Source organism: Elgaria multicarinata, chromosome 11 (assembly GCF_023053635.1).
Source record: "Elgaria multicarinata webbii isolate HBS135686 ecotype San Diego chromosome 11, rElgMul1.1.pri, whole genome shotgun sequence".
NCBI lineage: Eukaryota > Metazoa > Chordata > Lepidosauria > Squamata > Anguidae > Elgaria > Elgaria multicarinata.
Window position 1 is genome coordinate 4637889 of NC_086181.1, and position 13050 is coordinate 4650938.

Genomic DNA, 13050 nt, shown 5'->3' on the forward strand with positions numbered 1-13050 from the left:
GAGCGGGAGGGGCAGGCAAAACTGGAAACGCCACCCTTTGATTTGAAGTCCCTAATCTCCCCCAATCTGGTGCCCCTCCAGATGTGTTAGACTGCTACTCCGAACATCAGTTACTCAGGGGAACTCTTTCCCATCTATTCTTACTTCATAGGTTCCAGAGCTGAATGTCCAGGTACGGAAAACAGTAGCTGGCGCTGAGCCCTAGTCAGTGGTAAGGAGAAAGCCGTCTGCACGTGCTCAGGGGCGTTTCTACCATACGTTTTCCAGAGTTGGAAGTCTTGGTATTGAAAAGAGAGGCGGGGGCGGCGCTCCTGGAGTGAGTCCGCGGGCGGCACACAGCCTGGGATGCGCGCGCTTCCCTGGGCCCCGCTCCCCAGAAGGGGCTTCCTCCCTTCCTCCTCCCCAGAAATCTTCTGACGTTCTGCACCAAGTGCAACAATGTAACCAGCGGCAGCTCCTCGCGCACAACCTTGAATGACAGCGAAAGGAGGAGGAGGAGAAAGAAGTTGCGACGATTGGTCGCTGTCTTTCTCCCGGGCTCTACCATTGGGCACTCATCTCGCCGCCTCCCGCCCTCCGCCAGCTCCCGCCCCCTTGCCGGAGCCAGCAAGTTCGGTTGAGCACCTATTGCAAAAGGTGTCTCTCTCTCTCTCTCTCTCCCCCCCGCCCCACCCCCGCCCCGGTTTTCCCTTCCCGGTTGCTGCCACCGCCAATGCTGCTGCTGCTGAGGAGGAGGAGGCGGAGGAAGACGTGCTAGGCCGCACCGCCCTGCCCGTTCCAACAGGCCCCCTGGGCCCTTCCTCCTGCCGGGGGCCTTGCGCAGAGCTGGGGCCCGGCGGGGAGGGGGCATGGCTGCTTCGCCTGGGGCCCGGCAGGCCGCCTGGGGCCCGGCAGGCACGGGCCATCGAGGCGGGGGGCCCCGGCTGTGAGGGGTCTCGTCTCCCTGCCTGTGTGTGTGGGTGAGTAAACAGGCTGGGTCGGTGGGTGCTCCATTGCGGGACGGGTTGAGGGCAAGTATGTGTGGAGGAGTGCTGGGGAGGGGTCAGGGGCATGCAAATGAGAAAGGGTGGGGTGAGGTAACTCACGGGGAAGTTGGAGAGGGCGAGCAAGTGGGGTGTAGCAGGGAGGGAGGGAGGCAGGGGCGGAGGGCAAGTCAAGGAGGGAAGGAGAACGCCGAGGAGGCTGGAGAGCGATGAGTGTGGGTTAGTTCAGGCGGGCTTAAAAAGCAGGCCGGACAAATGATGGGAGGAACAGTTCCTATGACATCTCAGTAGAGCTTCCACACTCGGGGGTACGATACCTCTTAAGAACGGATGTTTGGAGACAAAGCAATAGAGAGGAGGGGTTGTTCGAGTCATGCCCTGCTGCTTGTACGCTTCCCAGAAGCACCTGGTTGCCGGCTGTTGGATACAGAAGGCTGGGCTAGTTAGACCTTTGGCCTGATCCAGCCAGGGACCTCTTCCATGTTCCTACAAAGGATTAAGTAAGTTGATGGTATACAGGTCCGTTGAGAACAAACATGTAGTAGTGGTTAGAATGTCAGGCTAGGACTGGGGAAACCCAGTTTTAGATTTGAATTTCTGCATTACTGCTGATATTATCTTTGTTTTGTTTTTTATTGTATTTTAAATCATGGTTTTATACTGTTGTTTTATACTTTGATTGGTTTTGATTTTTGTGAACTGCCTAGAGAGCTTCGGCTATTGGGCAGTATAGTAATACAATAAATAAATAAATAGTTTCAAATCCCTACAAAAGGAGGGATCACTTACTGGATGAATTTGGGCCTGCAATTCTCTCACAGCCTGACCTACCTCACTGGGTTGTTGTGAGGATAAAATGATAGAAGGAGGACCTGATTCCTTGGAAGAAGGGTGGGATAGAAATGTTATAACTGAACCAACAGCAATCTTTTGACTGAATCTTGACTGAGTCTCAGAGGCAGCTGGGGGCACACAGTCGGGGAGAGTTCTGCAGCAGCTACTGTTGCAAACCAGATGCTGGAACTGAGGGAACCTGGATCTGATACAGCAGTTGTTAAGCAAGTGGGAAAGGATTATAGGGCGTTGTGTTGGGTGGGGGTGGCCTTCTCTGGGGAAGGGGAGGAAGGGAAGAGGAGGGTTAGGGGCAGGATGGGACTGACAAGGAGATCTGTGGGATGGCATGTATTTGGAAGTGTGTGAGAGAAGCAGCGAGGAAGTTGGGGTGATGCTTAGGGGAAGGGTGATGCAGGCAAAGAGAACAATTAGGAAGCAAGATACTGCTCTGAAGGAAGGATTAGAAAGTAAGTAAGTGGGAGAAGTCTGGAAGAGGAGAGGAAAGTGGTGAGGAAGACATGGTGGATTGAACTTGAAGCTGTGAGACTGACATTATGGCTGAAGCAAGGAGACTGGGCAAAGAAGGCATGTGCTTTGGCAGGGACTGGGGCTTAACCATGGAGCTGAAGATAGGTTAACAAAGTTAAGGTTTTTTTTTGCAGCGATGGGTGGAGTCTGGAAAAAGGCATGGTGGGATTGAGGATGGGGATGGCAGGAGGAGTTGCTGGTAGATGAGAAAAGGCTGGGAGGGCGAGGTAGGTTTGGGTACATTGTATGATACCGCCTTCCCTAGTCTAGTGTCCCCCCAGATCTCAACTCCCATCATCCCCAGACACCATGGCCCAGTGCTCGAACATGTTTTGGGCATGAAGTTGGCATCTCAGAGGACAGTTCGTCTAGTCTGGACATACTGATCCACAGTTAATCGCTGTTGACTGGCTGTGCCTTCACAAGCACTAAGATGGGTTGAATGTCCACTAGGTGCTATTTTTTTTTAAAGTGGGTGCTCCTTTTGGAAAGTAGCCTCCCCCTCTCCCTGCTGCCACCTCAGCCCCTTTTGCTGGGTGTAATCTGAACCAGGGCTCAACACCAGAACCTTTCCCCAATATCAATGCCTCACTCTGGAATGTGGGCAGTAATCCTAAGGGAAGGGTACCTTGGAGCAGGCCCGAATGCATTTCCCTTGCTGTTGAGCAATCACAGTCCGCCTACCCCACATATTGGGGATTAGGGCATCTAGGTGAAAGTGATTTTTGTTTAGGGAGGACTTGTGCCCCAGCCCCTATCACTGTGAAGGTTCAGGGGATAAGCCCTAGATCAAATTCTGCCCTGCGGAAAGGGTAGAGGGAGGGAGAAAGAAGGTCAGTCTCCTGGTGAAACCTCCACTTAGTTTAAGCACCAAACTAAGTGCTTCTGGGGATCAAAATTCTGTGGCTTGAAAGCAGGTTAAGGGAGACGTTCATTTTCAGTGTATTCTAAATGGAGCAGGGGAGTGTTTTGGTTGCTGTGGAGGTTGGTGGGGGCCACACGCATGGAGGAAGCAAGCACTTGGTGTTGGTTGAAGATCAGCTTTTGGGAATGGGCTTTCTCAGCTAGGGAAAATCAGAAGGAGTGGGTTGAGGCTAGAGAGATAGTTGAGAGGCGTGGTGGAGAGGAAAGTTCTGTTTTGTAGTTGGAGATAGGGGATGTGTATGAAGGGAATCTACAGAAAAATAGACTAGTCAGCCTTGGAGCTAAGATTTGGAATGGGCTGCAATATATTAAATCGTGTGCAAATAGCCAGTAAAAATAAATAAATCCTAAATTCCTCCATTTGTAATCCCTGTGATGAGGGCTCTGAGTGGCCAAAATAGCCTGTGGACCATATAGAGCTGACCACCTTCTTGCACTGGTTTCTAGGGATAGATGGAAGGAAGATTCTTAATAAGGAGGCTATTACTTTCAGCTTCCAGTTGGGACCAACTCTCCCTTTGGCAACCTGGTCTAGACATGAGGGTGTCTTTCTGATTCCACATGGCTGGCTGCAAGGAGCCATTGGCTGTTGGGGGGGGGGGGTCCAATAGTGTCTGGGCTTTGTTTGCTCTTTGTTAGGCTAATGAAGGCTGTGCCTGGCTTTAAAGGAGCCTTTCTTCCAACAATAAGGAGCCAGGGAGAGCCCCAAATTATTGGCAGGCCTTACAAACTGGCCCATTCTTTGTAAGCTAGCTTTTCTTCCTCCCTCCCTGGTTTTTTTTTTTTTAAGTATTGCTTTCCATAAGTGAGTTTCCCTTCATCGGTGGCTGCAATATCATTTCCCCGCTTCGAAAGGAAATCCATCCTTGAGCATGGTGTGTGTGGGGGGGAGACAAGAGATATAATAATTTATTTTAAAGAAACCCAGTCTACTTGTCTCTTTTGATCCCCCACAGCTGCAAATGGCAACTCCTTTAGCATGGGCAAGGGGTTAGACATGGCCTCAGAAAGGGTGTGTGAAGTTGTATGAATTTTACATGTGCCTGCAGCATAGGCAGCGTTTTCCTCAGTTTCCATTTTCTCAGCACTTTAAAAAAAATAATAGAAGATTTTTAAAAGCCACCATCCTTTAAATAATGGCAACCTTACAAAAAGGTAAAATCTAGGGCCCTGGTGCCACTAGGGAGTGTTACAAAATTTGGTTTTCAAAAGAATAACTATAGATAGTACACATAAGAAAACATCAGTCTGGGTACAAGCACCAAACAAGCTATTTGGACCAGATTGTATTTAAAATACAGGAAGCAAGCTTTTGAGCTATACTAATTTTGGTCTTCAGGTTTGTATATTTCATAGCACTTTATTTTTTATATATTCTGTATTGTGTGTGAGTCAGTCAGTCTCTCTCTCTCTGTTACACACACACACACACACACACACACACACACACACACCTTTGCTAATTTGGGGGCTGGGCTGCTGAGTCTGTGGCTGTTTAATTGGACTAAAATCTCAACACAGTTTTCTGCATGCTCTTCCTTTAAAAAGTGGACAAGGAGTTATTTGTATATACATTCTCCACCCCCGCCCTGTGCATTGAAATGTAAGTACGCCTGAAATGTAGATAGCCTGGGATCTGCCTAGGAGCTTCCTTTGAGCCAAAGACAGTACTGTGAAAGGCCAGTCTTGCAAAGCACCCTTCTTGCTTGCTGCTTTCCTATGTCCATTTGTATTGATACAGGGCTGCAGGTTTCCTTGAGGGCTTGGACATTCTCAGCAAGACAGAGTGAGTCAGCAGAAACGTCTGGATCCTGGAAGTAACCAGGCTACAATCTTCTTGGGTCCATTACAAATTAAAAAAGAGAGTTCCTGTGACTTTGGGGTGGATTGTTGCTCTCTGTGATGAGGACCACTCACTGTTTCCTCTGTAATGAACCTGTTCGAGAGCTGCTGCTTTTCCTTTGTAACTCTGGTTTCTGTGGAAAGGACTGTGTGTGATGAATCACAGAGAGGCCTCTGGAGCAGTGATTGTGAAGGCAGTGGCCCCAAAATGGGTTTTTGTTCTGTTTTCACATTTCTGGTTTTCCTCCTGCTTGATTTTTCTTGTATTTGGCAGATTGCCTTGCCTTAACCTGTCAGTTCTTCTCTTAAGGGTGTTTGTATACATACAAGAAGGATGCATGCATGCAATTTCCTAACACAGTTCCAGCATTTCTAGATACAGAGGTGCCAGCGTTGTATATGGTGTATTCTGCTTTGCAGGTTCCTGTAGTAATCCAATCCATTGAAAGTATTGGGAAATGTGTTTTCTTTTCCTCCTCATGTGTTCTCTATGTCCCCCCTTCTTCCTTTATGAGGTCAGAAAATGGTGCCGCTGCGGATGTAATGTTGGGCACTGTGAAGGCTGCAACCCCAAAAAAGCTTTTGTAGATGAGATTTGATGGGTGGGGTTTGCTCCTACTTCAAAACATTTTTGAAGGAAGGAATCAGACTGTCTAATGCCCTGGTCTGAAATTTGGCTAACGACATGCTGTCATGTAGTAGTGAAGCTGCTGTCTGCTTGTGGCCTGTTTTGATAGGCTGATATATTATGATTCATAAGAAGGGCCATGCTGGATCAGACCAAAGGTCCATCTAGCTCAGCATTCCCACAGTGGCCATCCAGGTCCCTCAGGGAAACCCACAAGCAGGACATAAGAGCAACAGCACCCTCCCAACCGTGTTCCCGAGCAACTGGAATTCAGAGGCACACTGTCTTCAGTACTAGCCATCATGACTAGTTGCCGTTGTTAGCCTTTGTTACAAGCTGGAATGAGTATTCTATGCTAAAATAACATATTCTGGCCCCAGTCAGAGTAGTGATGGGTAGAGGGAGATATGGCATTGTGAGGAGGACTTGTCAGGTAAAGGGAATGCGGCCGAGACGGTTAATGGCTATGCCTTGTTCTGGTCCCCCCACACACCCGCAAATTTTTTGGTTGCCCTATCAGTCTGCCCTAAGGCCTCTGGATACTGCTTTTAAATGCCAGATTGGTGCATAATAAGACCTCCTTCATCCACAACTTAATTGTGGATGAGGCAGCCGATCTAGCATGTATAACCAAGACCTGAGTGGCTGAGCAGGGAGGAGTCAGTCTCTCCCAGCTATGCTTGGTTCAGCATCAGGGTAGACTTGAGGGCCAGGGAAGGGGGTTGCTGTGGTCTATAGGAACTCCATCTCCCTCTGCAGGCTCCCTGTCCATGTGACTACTGGTTTGGTGTGTTTACCCCTTGTGTTGCGCCAACGGGACAGATTGCTCAACAGACTCCATAGCTGAGCTGACAGAGGTGGTCTCAGGTATTGTTGAGACCCCCCAGATTCTTGGTTCTGGGGGGATGTCAACATTCACACTGAGGGCACTTTATTTGCGGCAGCTCAGGATTTCATGGTTTCCATGACAGCCATGAGACTGGCCCAACATGTCACTGGCCTAGCAGGGCATACGCTAGACCTGTTTTTTTCAACTGGACATGGTGATCTAAAAATGGGGAACTTTACATCAACCCCTTTGTCATGGTCAGATCTCCACCTGCTGAGATTTAGACTTACAGCAGCCTTTTCTCTTGATACCATCAACCATGGTATCCTTCTGGAATGACCATCTGAGTTAGAAGTGGGAGGTACTGCATTGCAGTGGTTCCGCTCCTAATTGACAGGTTGGCTCCAGAAGGTGGTGCTTGGGGGACATTGCTCGGCCCCGTGGATTCTCCAGTATGGGGAGTCTTGTCCCCCATGCTGTTCAATGTCTACATAAAACCGTTGAGTGCGGTCATCTGGAGTTTTGGAGTACGTTGTCATCGGTTGGTGGCCCAGCTACACCCCTATCTGGACAGGGATAACCTGGCTTCAGTTGTCTACACTCTGGTAACCTCCATGTTAGATTATTGGAGGTTACCAGAGTGTAGACAACTGTGGGGCTGCCTTTCAAGACGGTTCAGGAGCTGCAGCTTGTGCAAAATGTAGTAGCCAGATGGATTACGGGGACCAGAAGGTTCAAGCATATAAGACCGACTCTGGCCTGCTTGCATTGGCTGCCTGTATGTTTCTGAGCCCGATTCAAGGTGTTGGTTTTAACCTATAAAGCCTTACACAGCTTGGGACCACAATACCAGACGGAACGCCTTTCCCAACATGAACCTACCCGAACGCTATGTTCAACTTCTAAGGTCCTCTTCCAGGTGCTTACTCTAAGGGAAGCTCAAAGACAGCAACAAGAGAGAGGGCCTTCTCTGTGGTGGGGCCCCAACTGTGGAACAATCTCCCTGACGAGGCCCGCATGGTGCCAACATTGTTATCTTTTTAGCGCTAGGTCAAGACTTTTCTCCCAGGCATTTAGCAATATGTGATGAGCCTGGGTCTGGTTTTTTTTAAAGTTGTTACAGTGGTTTTAAAGTTATGTGTATACTGAATATTTTTGTGGTTTTTAATTTTTGTTTATTGTTTTTAAGTGTCTTAATCTTATGTAAACCGCCCAGAGAGCTTCAGCTATGGGGTAGTATACAAATGCAATAAATAATCATCCGCATCAAGAAAAGCTGGATTCTGTGACCTGTAGAAATCACATGTCAGTGCTCCCTCAGATTCATGACATATGCACAGCCCTGCTCTTAACCCATTTCAACTCATTCTTTGAATTGTTGCTAGGTTTGTGTATTTCCCAATTCTGTGATGGGACAAGCAAATGTGGAATTTGATGCTACCTGCAGAACTCAACATCCTGAAAACCTCAGCTTTTCATATTATCTTAAACGTTTCTAGCATTTACCATTTTAAAAATACGTTTGAAAATGTACGGACAGTGTCTAGTGAAATCTCAGTATTACTGGAAGCTGCAGGATGCTTTTGATAATGCTGGGAGGGTATGATTGACAGGCTAATAGTTCCTCTTTTTAGTTCAAATCTAAATAGTTTAGCTGCTATTACAATGCCCTGACTACATACAGGTCAAGTTTGATGCTTGCAAGTGATAGCTAGAAAACAATAAAGCCAGGCCCTTTTACAATTTGTTTTGTTAGGAAATTATTTTAGCTTCATACCAGGGTTGTAATATTTAATTCTTGATCTAATGAACCAATCCATTAAAATGTTTCAATCAGATTTAAGGTATCCTCAATTGAACGTACAACTTCAAATTTTTTTAATTAAAAATGCCTGATTCCTGCTGCACAAGCTAAAAACTAAAGTAAAAGCTTTTTCTTCAGAGCTATGGTTAATGTGCAAACTTTTATTGGTTTCATTCTATTATTAAAACCTACACTACTGCCTGGTTTCCTACCAATTGGCTCGTTTTCCAGTCGGAAAGCAAATTTCCAAGAAGACCACTAAATCCTTCTGTCTTTCCACATACAGGGGGATCCCTTCCCGTTTCAGCCTGGCCTCTGCTATGTTGTGTTCTCAGCATCTCCTCCGGTAGCTTTTGCAAATGAAAATGGAGGACATGACTTTGTCAAGCCTGGATAACAGCAAGCTGGAGGTAAGTTTCCTCCCTTGAGGGAAAGGCTTCTTGCGAGGGTTTTGAGTAGGGTTGCCATATTCTGGATCCACAAAACCGGGACAATGTTTTTTTTTTTTGCGGGGGGGGGGCTTTTCTTTTATTTCTCCCCTCTCTCTTTTCCTCTCCTTCACCCCCTCACCTCCTACTCATCCCCACAAAACTCTCTTTCTTCCCCCACAAATAACCCAGCAGCTCTGCCCGGCACTTACCCTAAACCTGTGACCACAACCAGCCAAGCTCACCAAACTGTATTGCATTGCATGGGCCTCAGGCAGCCTGAGGAGAGCACGTGCGCCTTTCCTTGCTGTGGCTCCTCTTCTACGCAGTTGCAGGCGCAGTAAGGCGAGTCGCTGTGAGTGACTGACCTGAGCCTCTGGAGGAGCAGCGGCGCTCTGGAAAAGGCGCCAGATTGATGCGTCTTTTTCTCTGCTGCTGCCACTCCACTGAGCAGGCTCAAGGCACCATTTCGGAGGTTGGAATTTCTCCGGCCAGCTGGACCAGGAATCCAGGATGCTTTTCCGGGACGTATGGCAACCCTAATTTTGAGGCAGTAATTCCAGTGAAACCAGGCTGAAACAGATGGGTCCTTGAAAAAACCCTTGTTGAAGGACTTGAGCTTTTCCTTAGTGCTGTGACATTTGAAATAAAAGGGTTTTTTAAAATAATAATAATAAAGATTTAAAAACATATTGAGTGTAGCTTATAAGAGTAACACATTCTGCTCTTTTTTTATATGGTTGCAATTTTGAAGAGTAAATTACAGTCCAGAGGTTACTGGTGACCTCAACCAGTTGCCTGGGCAGTTGTCATCTGTTCTCTCCCCACTTTCCACTGCCCCTTGTTCTCACCATGTCTTCTGAAATTGGTTGTGTGTCTCTCTCCTGGTGTGACATAGCACAATATTTGGATTGAAAGAAGGTGGAAAGCAGGAGGAGCAGAAAAACGCAAACCAGTTGTACTCCCTGTGCTATCCCACAGCACCCCCGGTCATGTCCAAAGCAGCCCTTGTCTGTACTGAAACATTCAGAACTGCCTTAGAATGACAACAGAAAGGGATTGAAGCTTTCCATGGAGTTCCTGATTTCTATATTCCTGAAAATCAGAGTTGTTGGGGAAAACATGGCTTATATATATGTTTCACTTAGTAGGATGCAGCCAAGTAAATGAATAAATATCTGACTCTGTATGTTCTGTGGTTAAGCCTTGGACACAGTTTGATTCTGGGGCTTGAACTTTGGGAAATGGATGCTGCTCCCACTTCGGCCTTGCTCTCATATCATACAAGTCTTACCAGTGTCCAGTTTATATGTTGTTGTTGTTGTTGTTAATAAATTTCTGATCTTGTTGTTTTTTAGGCTGTGGCTCATGATATTTATACAGACTTGATTGAGGATGCTTGCCTGGGCTTGTGCTTTGAGGTGCACCGTGCTGTCAAATGTGGCTACTTCTTTTTGGATGACACAGACCCTGATAGTATGAAGGACTTTGGTAAGTCTGTGTTTGCAGCCAATGACTTCTTTGTTCTGGCTCCCCTTTCAACAGCTAGGCATGTGGGTTGGCTGCAGAATTATTAATTTGGAAGGAACTGATAATTAAATGTAGAACAGATGTGGCACATGCAAGGAACAAATACATTGCAGAACAAATGACCGAATGCTTCTGTTTGGACAAACTAAGTTATTTACTCTAAGGGGATGCCCCAGGATCTCTCGAATCAATAAGGAATGGAGAGGGAGGGAAATTCTCTTCCCAACCTTGGATATAGGGACTACTAGGCACTTCTGTAGACAAGATACATCATATCTTTGTTCATCTGCCCACGTGTTCACCTTGGTATGCTACACCAGCTGTGCAGAAATGAGAAGAGCAACTTGTGCTTCCTCTGCCTCCAAGTAACATACCTTGCTGTTTGCTATAAAGAAAGTGTTGGAGAATAGTGGACCTAATAATGGATCCTTGAGGGAGGGAGGAAGGATGGCTTACACAGCTCCGGGGAGAGGAGGGCGTTGGCTCTTCATTTTGAGCGTGGAAGGAACTGAGAGTGATACTACCTGAGTGGGGAGAGGCCATGGGGATGGAGAGAAAGGGGCAGCTGTTGCACATGTAGCCAGGTGCTACAGAGATGGAAGGAGAGGAGTTGAAAGTCAAAGCCTGGCTGCAGTCGTTTGGGGGATGGGGGTGGGGCGGGGGGAGAATCCTCTGGAACCTGAACGTTTGCATCCTCAGAGGGGGGGTTGTACTAGGTGATTTATGCTACTCTGTAATGTTTACTTTAATGGCAATTTATAAGTTGCACAAGTGGTGTTTTCCCTGCCCCCAGTGAACCTTTCACTCCAGTTTTGTAAAACCACAAAAGCCAATTGTCCACAAATGTTTGCTACTACATCTGCCCACATATACCTATGTTAGTCCTTTGTGCCACCTGGATAGAGAAGAACCAAGTTATTTCCAATTTGCAAAAGCTTCCCTGGTATTGTATTTTACTTGCTACTAGTGCCAGACAAGTGGCTGTTTATAAGCTCACAACAAACAAAGGATGGTAGGGACTGGCCAGTGAATAGTGAAGATGGAGATGGAGGAGATCTTGGGAGCAGAGTAGTTTTGGGAAAGCTTTTGCTCTAGACTGGAGGGACTTGCAGGAGGGAAGCAAAATAGTTTGATCAAACAGTGAAGGCTTGGCTTAAGGCAGTGGTTTTCAAAACTTCTGCACTTATTTATTGCATGTTTATCCTGTCCATCAGAGGAGTCATGGTTCTCTGCTCACCACAACGACTGTCTGTGGTTGGTGTGATTGGCCTGACCAAGGTCTCCCCAGTCAAAGTTTGTATTCTACACCTTATGGGCAAGAGCTATTCCATCTTCTGGTGATATCTGCTCCTCTGTCTGTGGTTGAGAGCTAGAGCTGTCTGCTGGCGATGGTGATTGCACTATAGACCCCTGTTTACCTATTGATGCTCATCTTAAAGAATAGCAAGCTGGAGTGACGTCCTTGAGCTGCTTGTGTTTGTAGATCTTTTTGTGCCTCCCACTGCCTTCCTGCCTCCTACTCCTGCTGAAAGACCACCTTTCTCTTCTCTTCTTGCCTACAGAAATTGTAGATCAGCCAGGGCTGGATATCTTTGGCCAGGTCTACAACCAATGGAAGAACAAGGAATGTGTTTGTCCAAACTGCAGCCGAAGTATTGCCGCCTCCCGCTTCGCCCCACACTTGGAGAAGTGCCTTGGTATGGGCCGGAACAGCAGCCGCATAGCCAATCGGAGGTGAGGTCTTGAGAATGAGGGTGGAGGGGTGGAAGCAAGCTCTAAAAATTAAAGCTTTCAGAGTGTTTGTGGTGGGTAGGTAGGGTCTGGAATGAGATTTCAGTTAGCCAGAATAAGTGCGAAAAATAGACAGCAATTTGGTTCCTAAGATTCCAATCCAAACAAGTTTTTATATATTTTATGCTTAAAGAAATGTTAAATCTTTGCCATGCTAACCTAAATCCTCCACCACTAAAAGGCTGAACTGGAAATAAGTTATTTTTGAATAATTTATTTTCCTTCTGGTAGTCAAGAGCAGGCTGTGCTGATATGAAAGGCAATGGAGTTCTGCCCTCTGGTAAATAGAAGTTCCTGCTTGCATCTGGTGCATCTTCTTCCACTACCTTCTCCATCCCCACAGCTGATAATTGACCAAGGATAGCTTATGTGTTTTCAAGATCAATCTTGCAGTTCTGAGATCTAAGATCTTTTCAGTTATTGAAGCAAGAAAGTGGAGATCATCCAGATGAAAAATACTGAACCTGAAACAAAATCCCATGGCTCTCTGGCATTACTGAGAGATACACATAGCCCAATTCAAAAGATCAGTTCAGCATGTCTGATCATGTCTGACGTAAACTTCAAGGCAACAATGGATGAAGGCTCATGAACCATAACACAGGGAACAGCTCCAATAGCACCTAAAAATAGTGTCCACAACAATGTAGGAATGAAGTCAGACTACAAAGCACATGGTCTTTGATGTCTATATACTACTACCCAGGGTATGGGAAACATACATGAACTCTTAATACATGAAGGCAAATATGACTTGATAGGTATAACTGAAACTTGGGATGACCCCCATGACTGGAATATAGCAATTGAAGGATATAACTTGTTCAAAAAGAACAGAAGAAATAGAAAGGGAGGTACGAGTTGTATTAAAAATACCTATGCCTGCACAGAAATGCAGGTGGATGAGCCTGGGAGCCCCATTAAGAGCA

General features: G+C 46.7%; 1 protein-coding gene across 2 annotated transcripts in view; it reads left to right on the forward strand.

Moving 5' to 3' along the window:
* Positions 1 to 744: 744 nt before the first annotated feature.
* The window catches only part of ATXN7L3 (ataxin 7 like 3), a 31265-nt gene continuing 18959 nt past the window's right edge, over positions 745 to 13050 (forward strand). For both annotated transcript variants that reach the window (XM_063138310.1, XM_063138311.1), the window contains exons 1-4: positions 745 to 959; positions 8659 to 8782; positions 10159 to 10291; positions 11893 to 12064. In XM_063138310.1, the coding sequence (XP_062994380.1) occupies positions 8732 to 8782; positions 10159 to 10291; positions 11893 to 12064 (356 nt within the window). In that variant the 5' untranslated portion in view covers positions 745 to 959; positions 8659 to 8731. The remainder of the gene's footprint in view (positions 960 to 8658; positions 8783 to 10158; positions 10292 to 11892; positions 12065 to 13050) is intronic.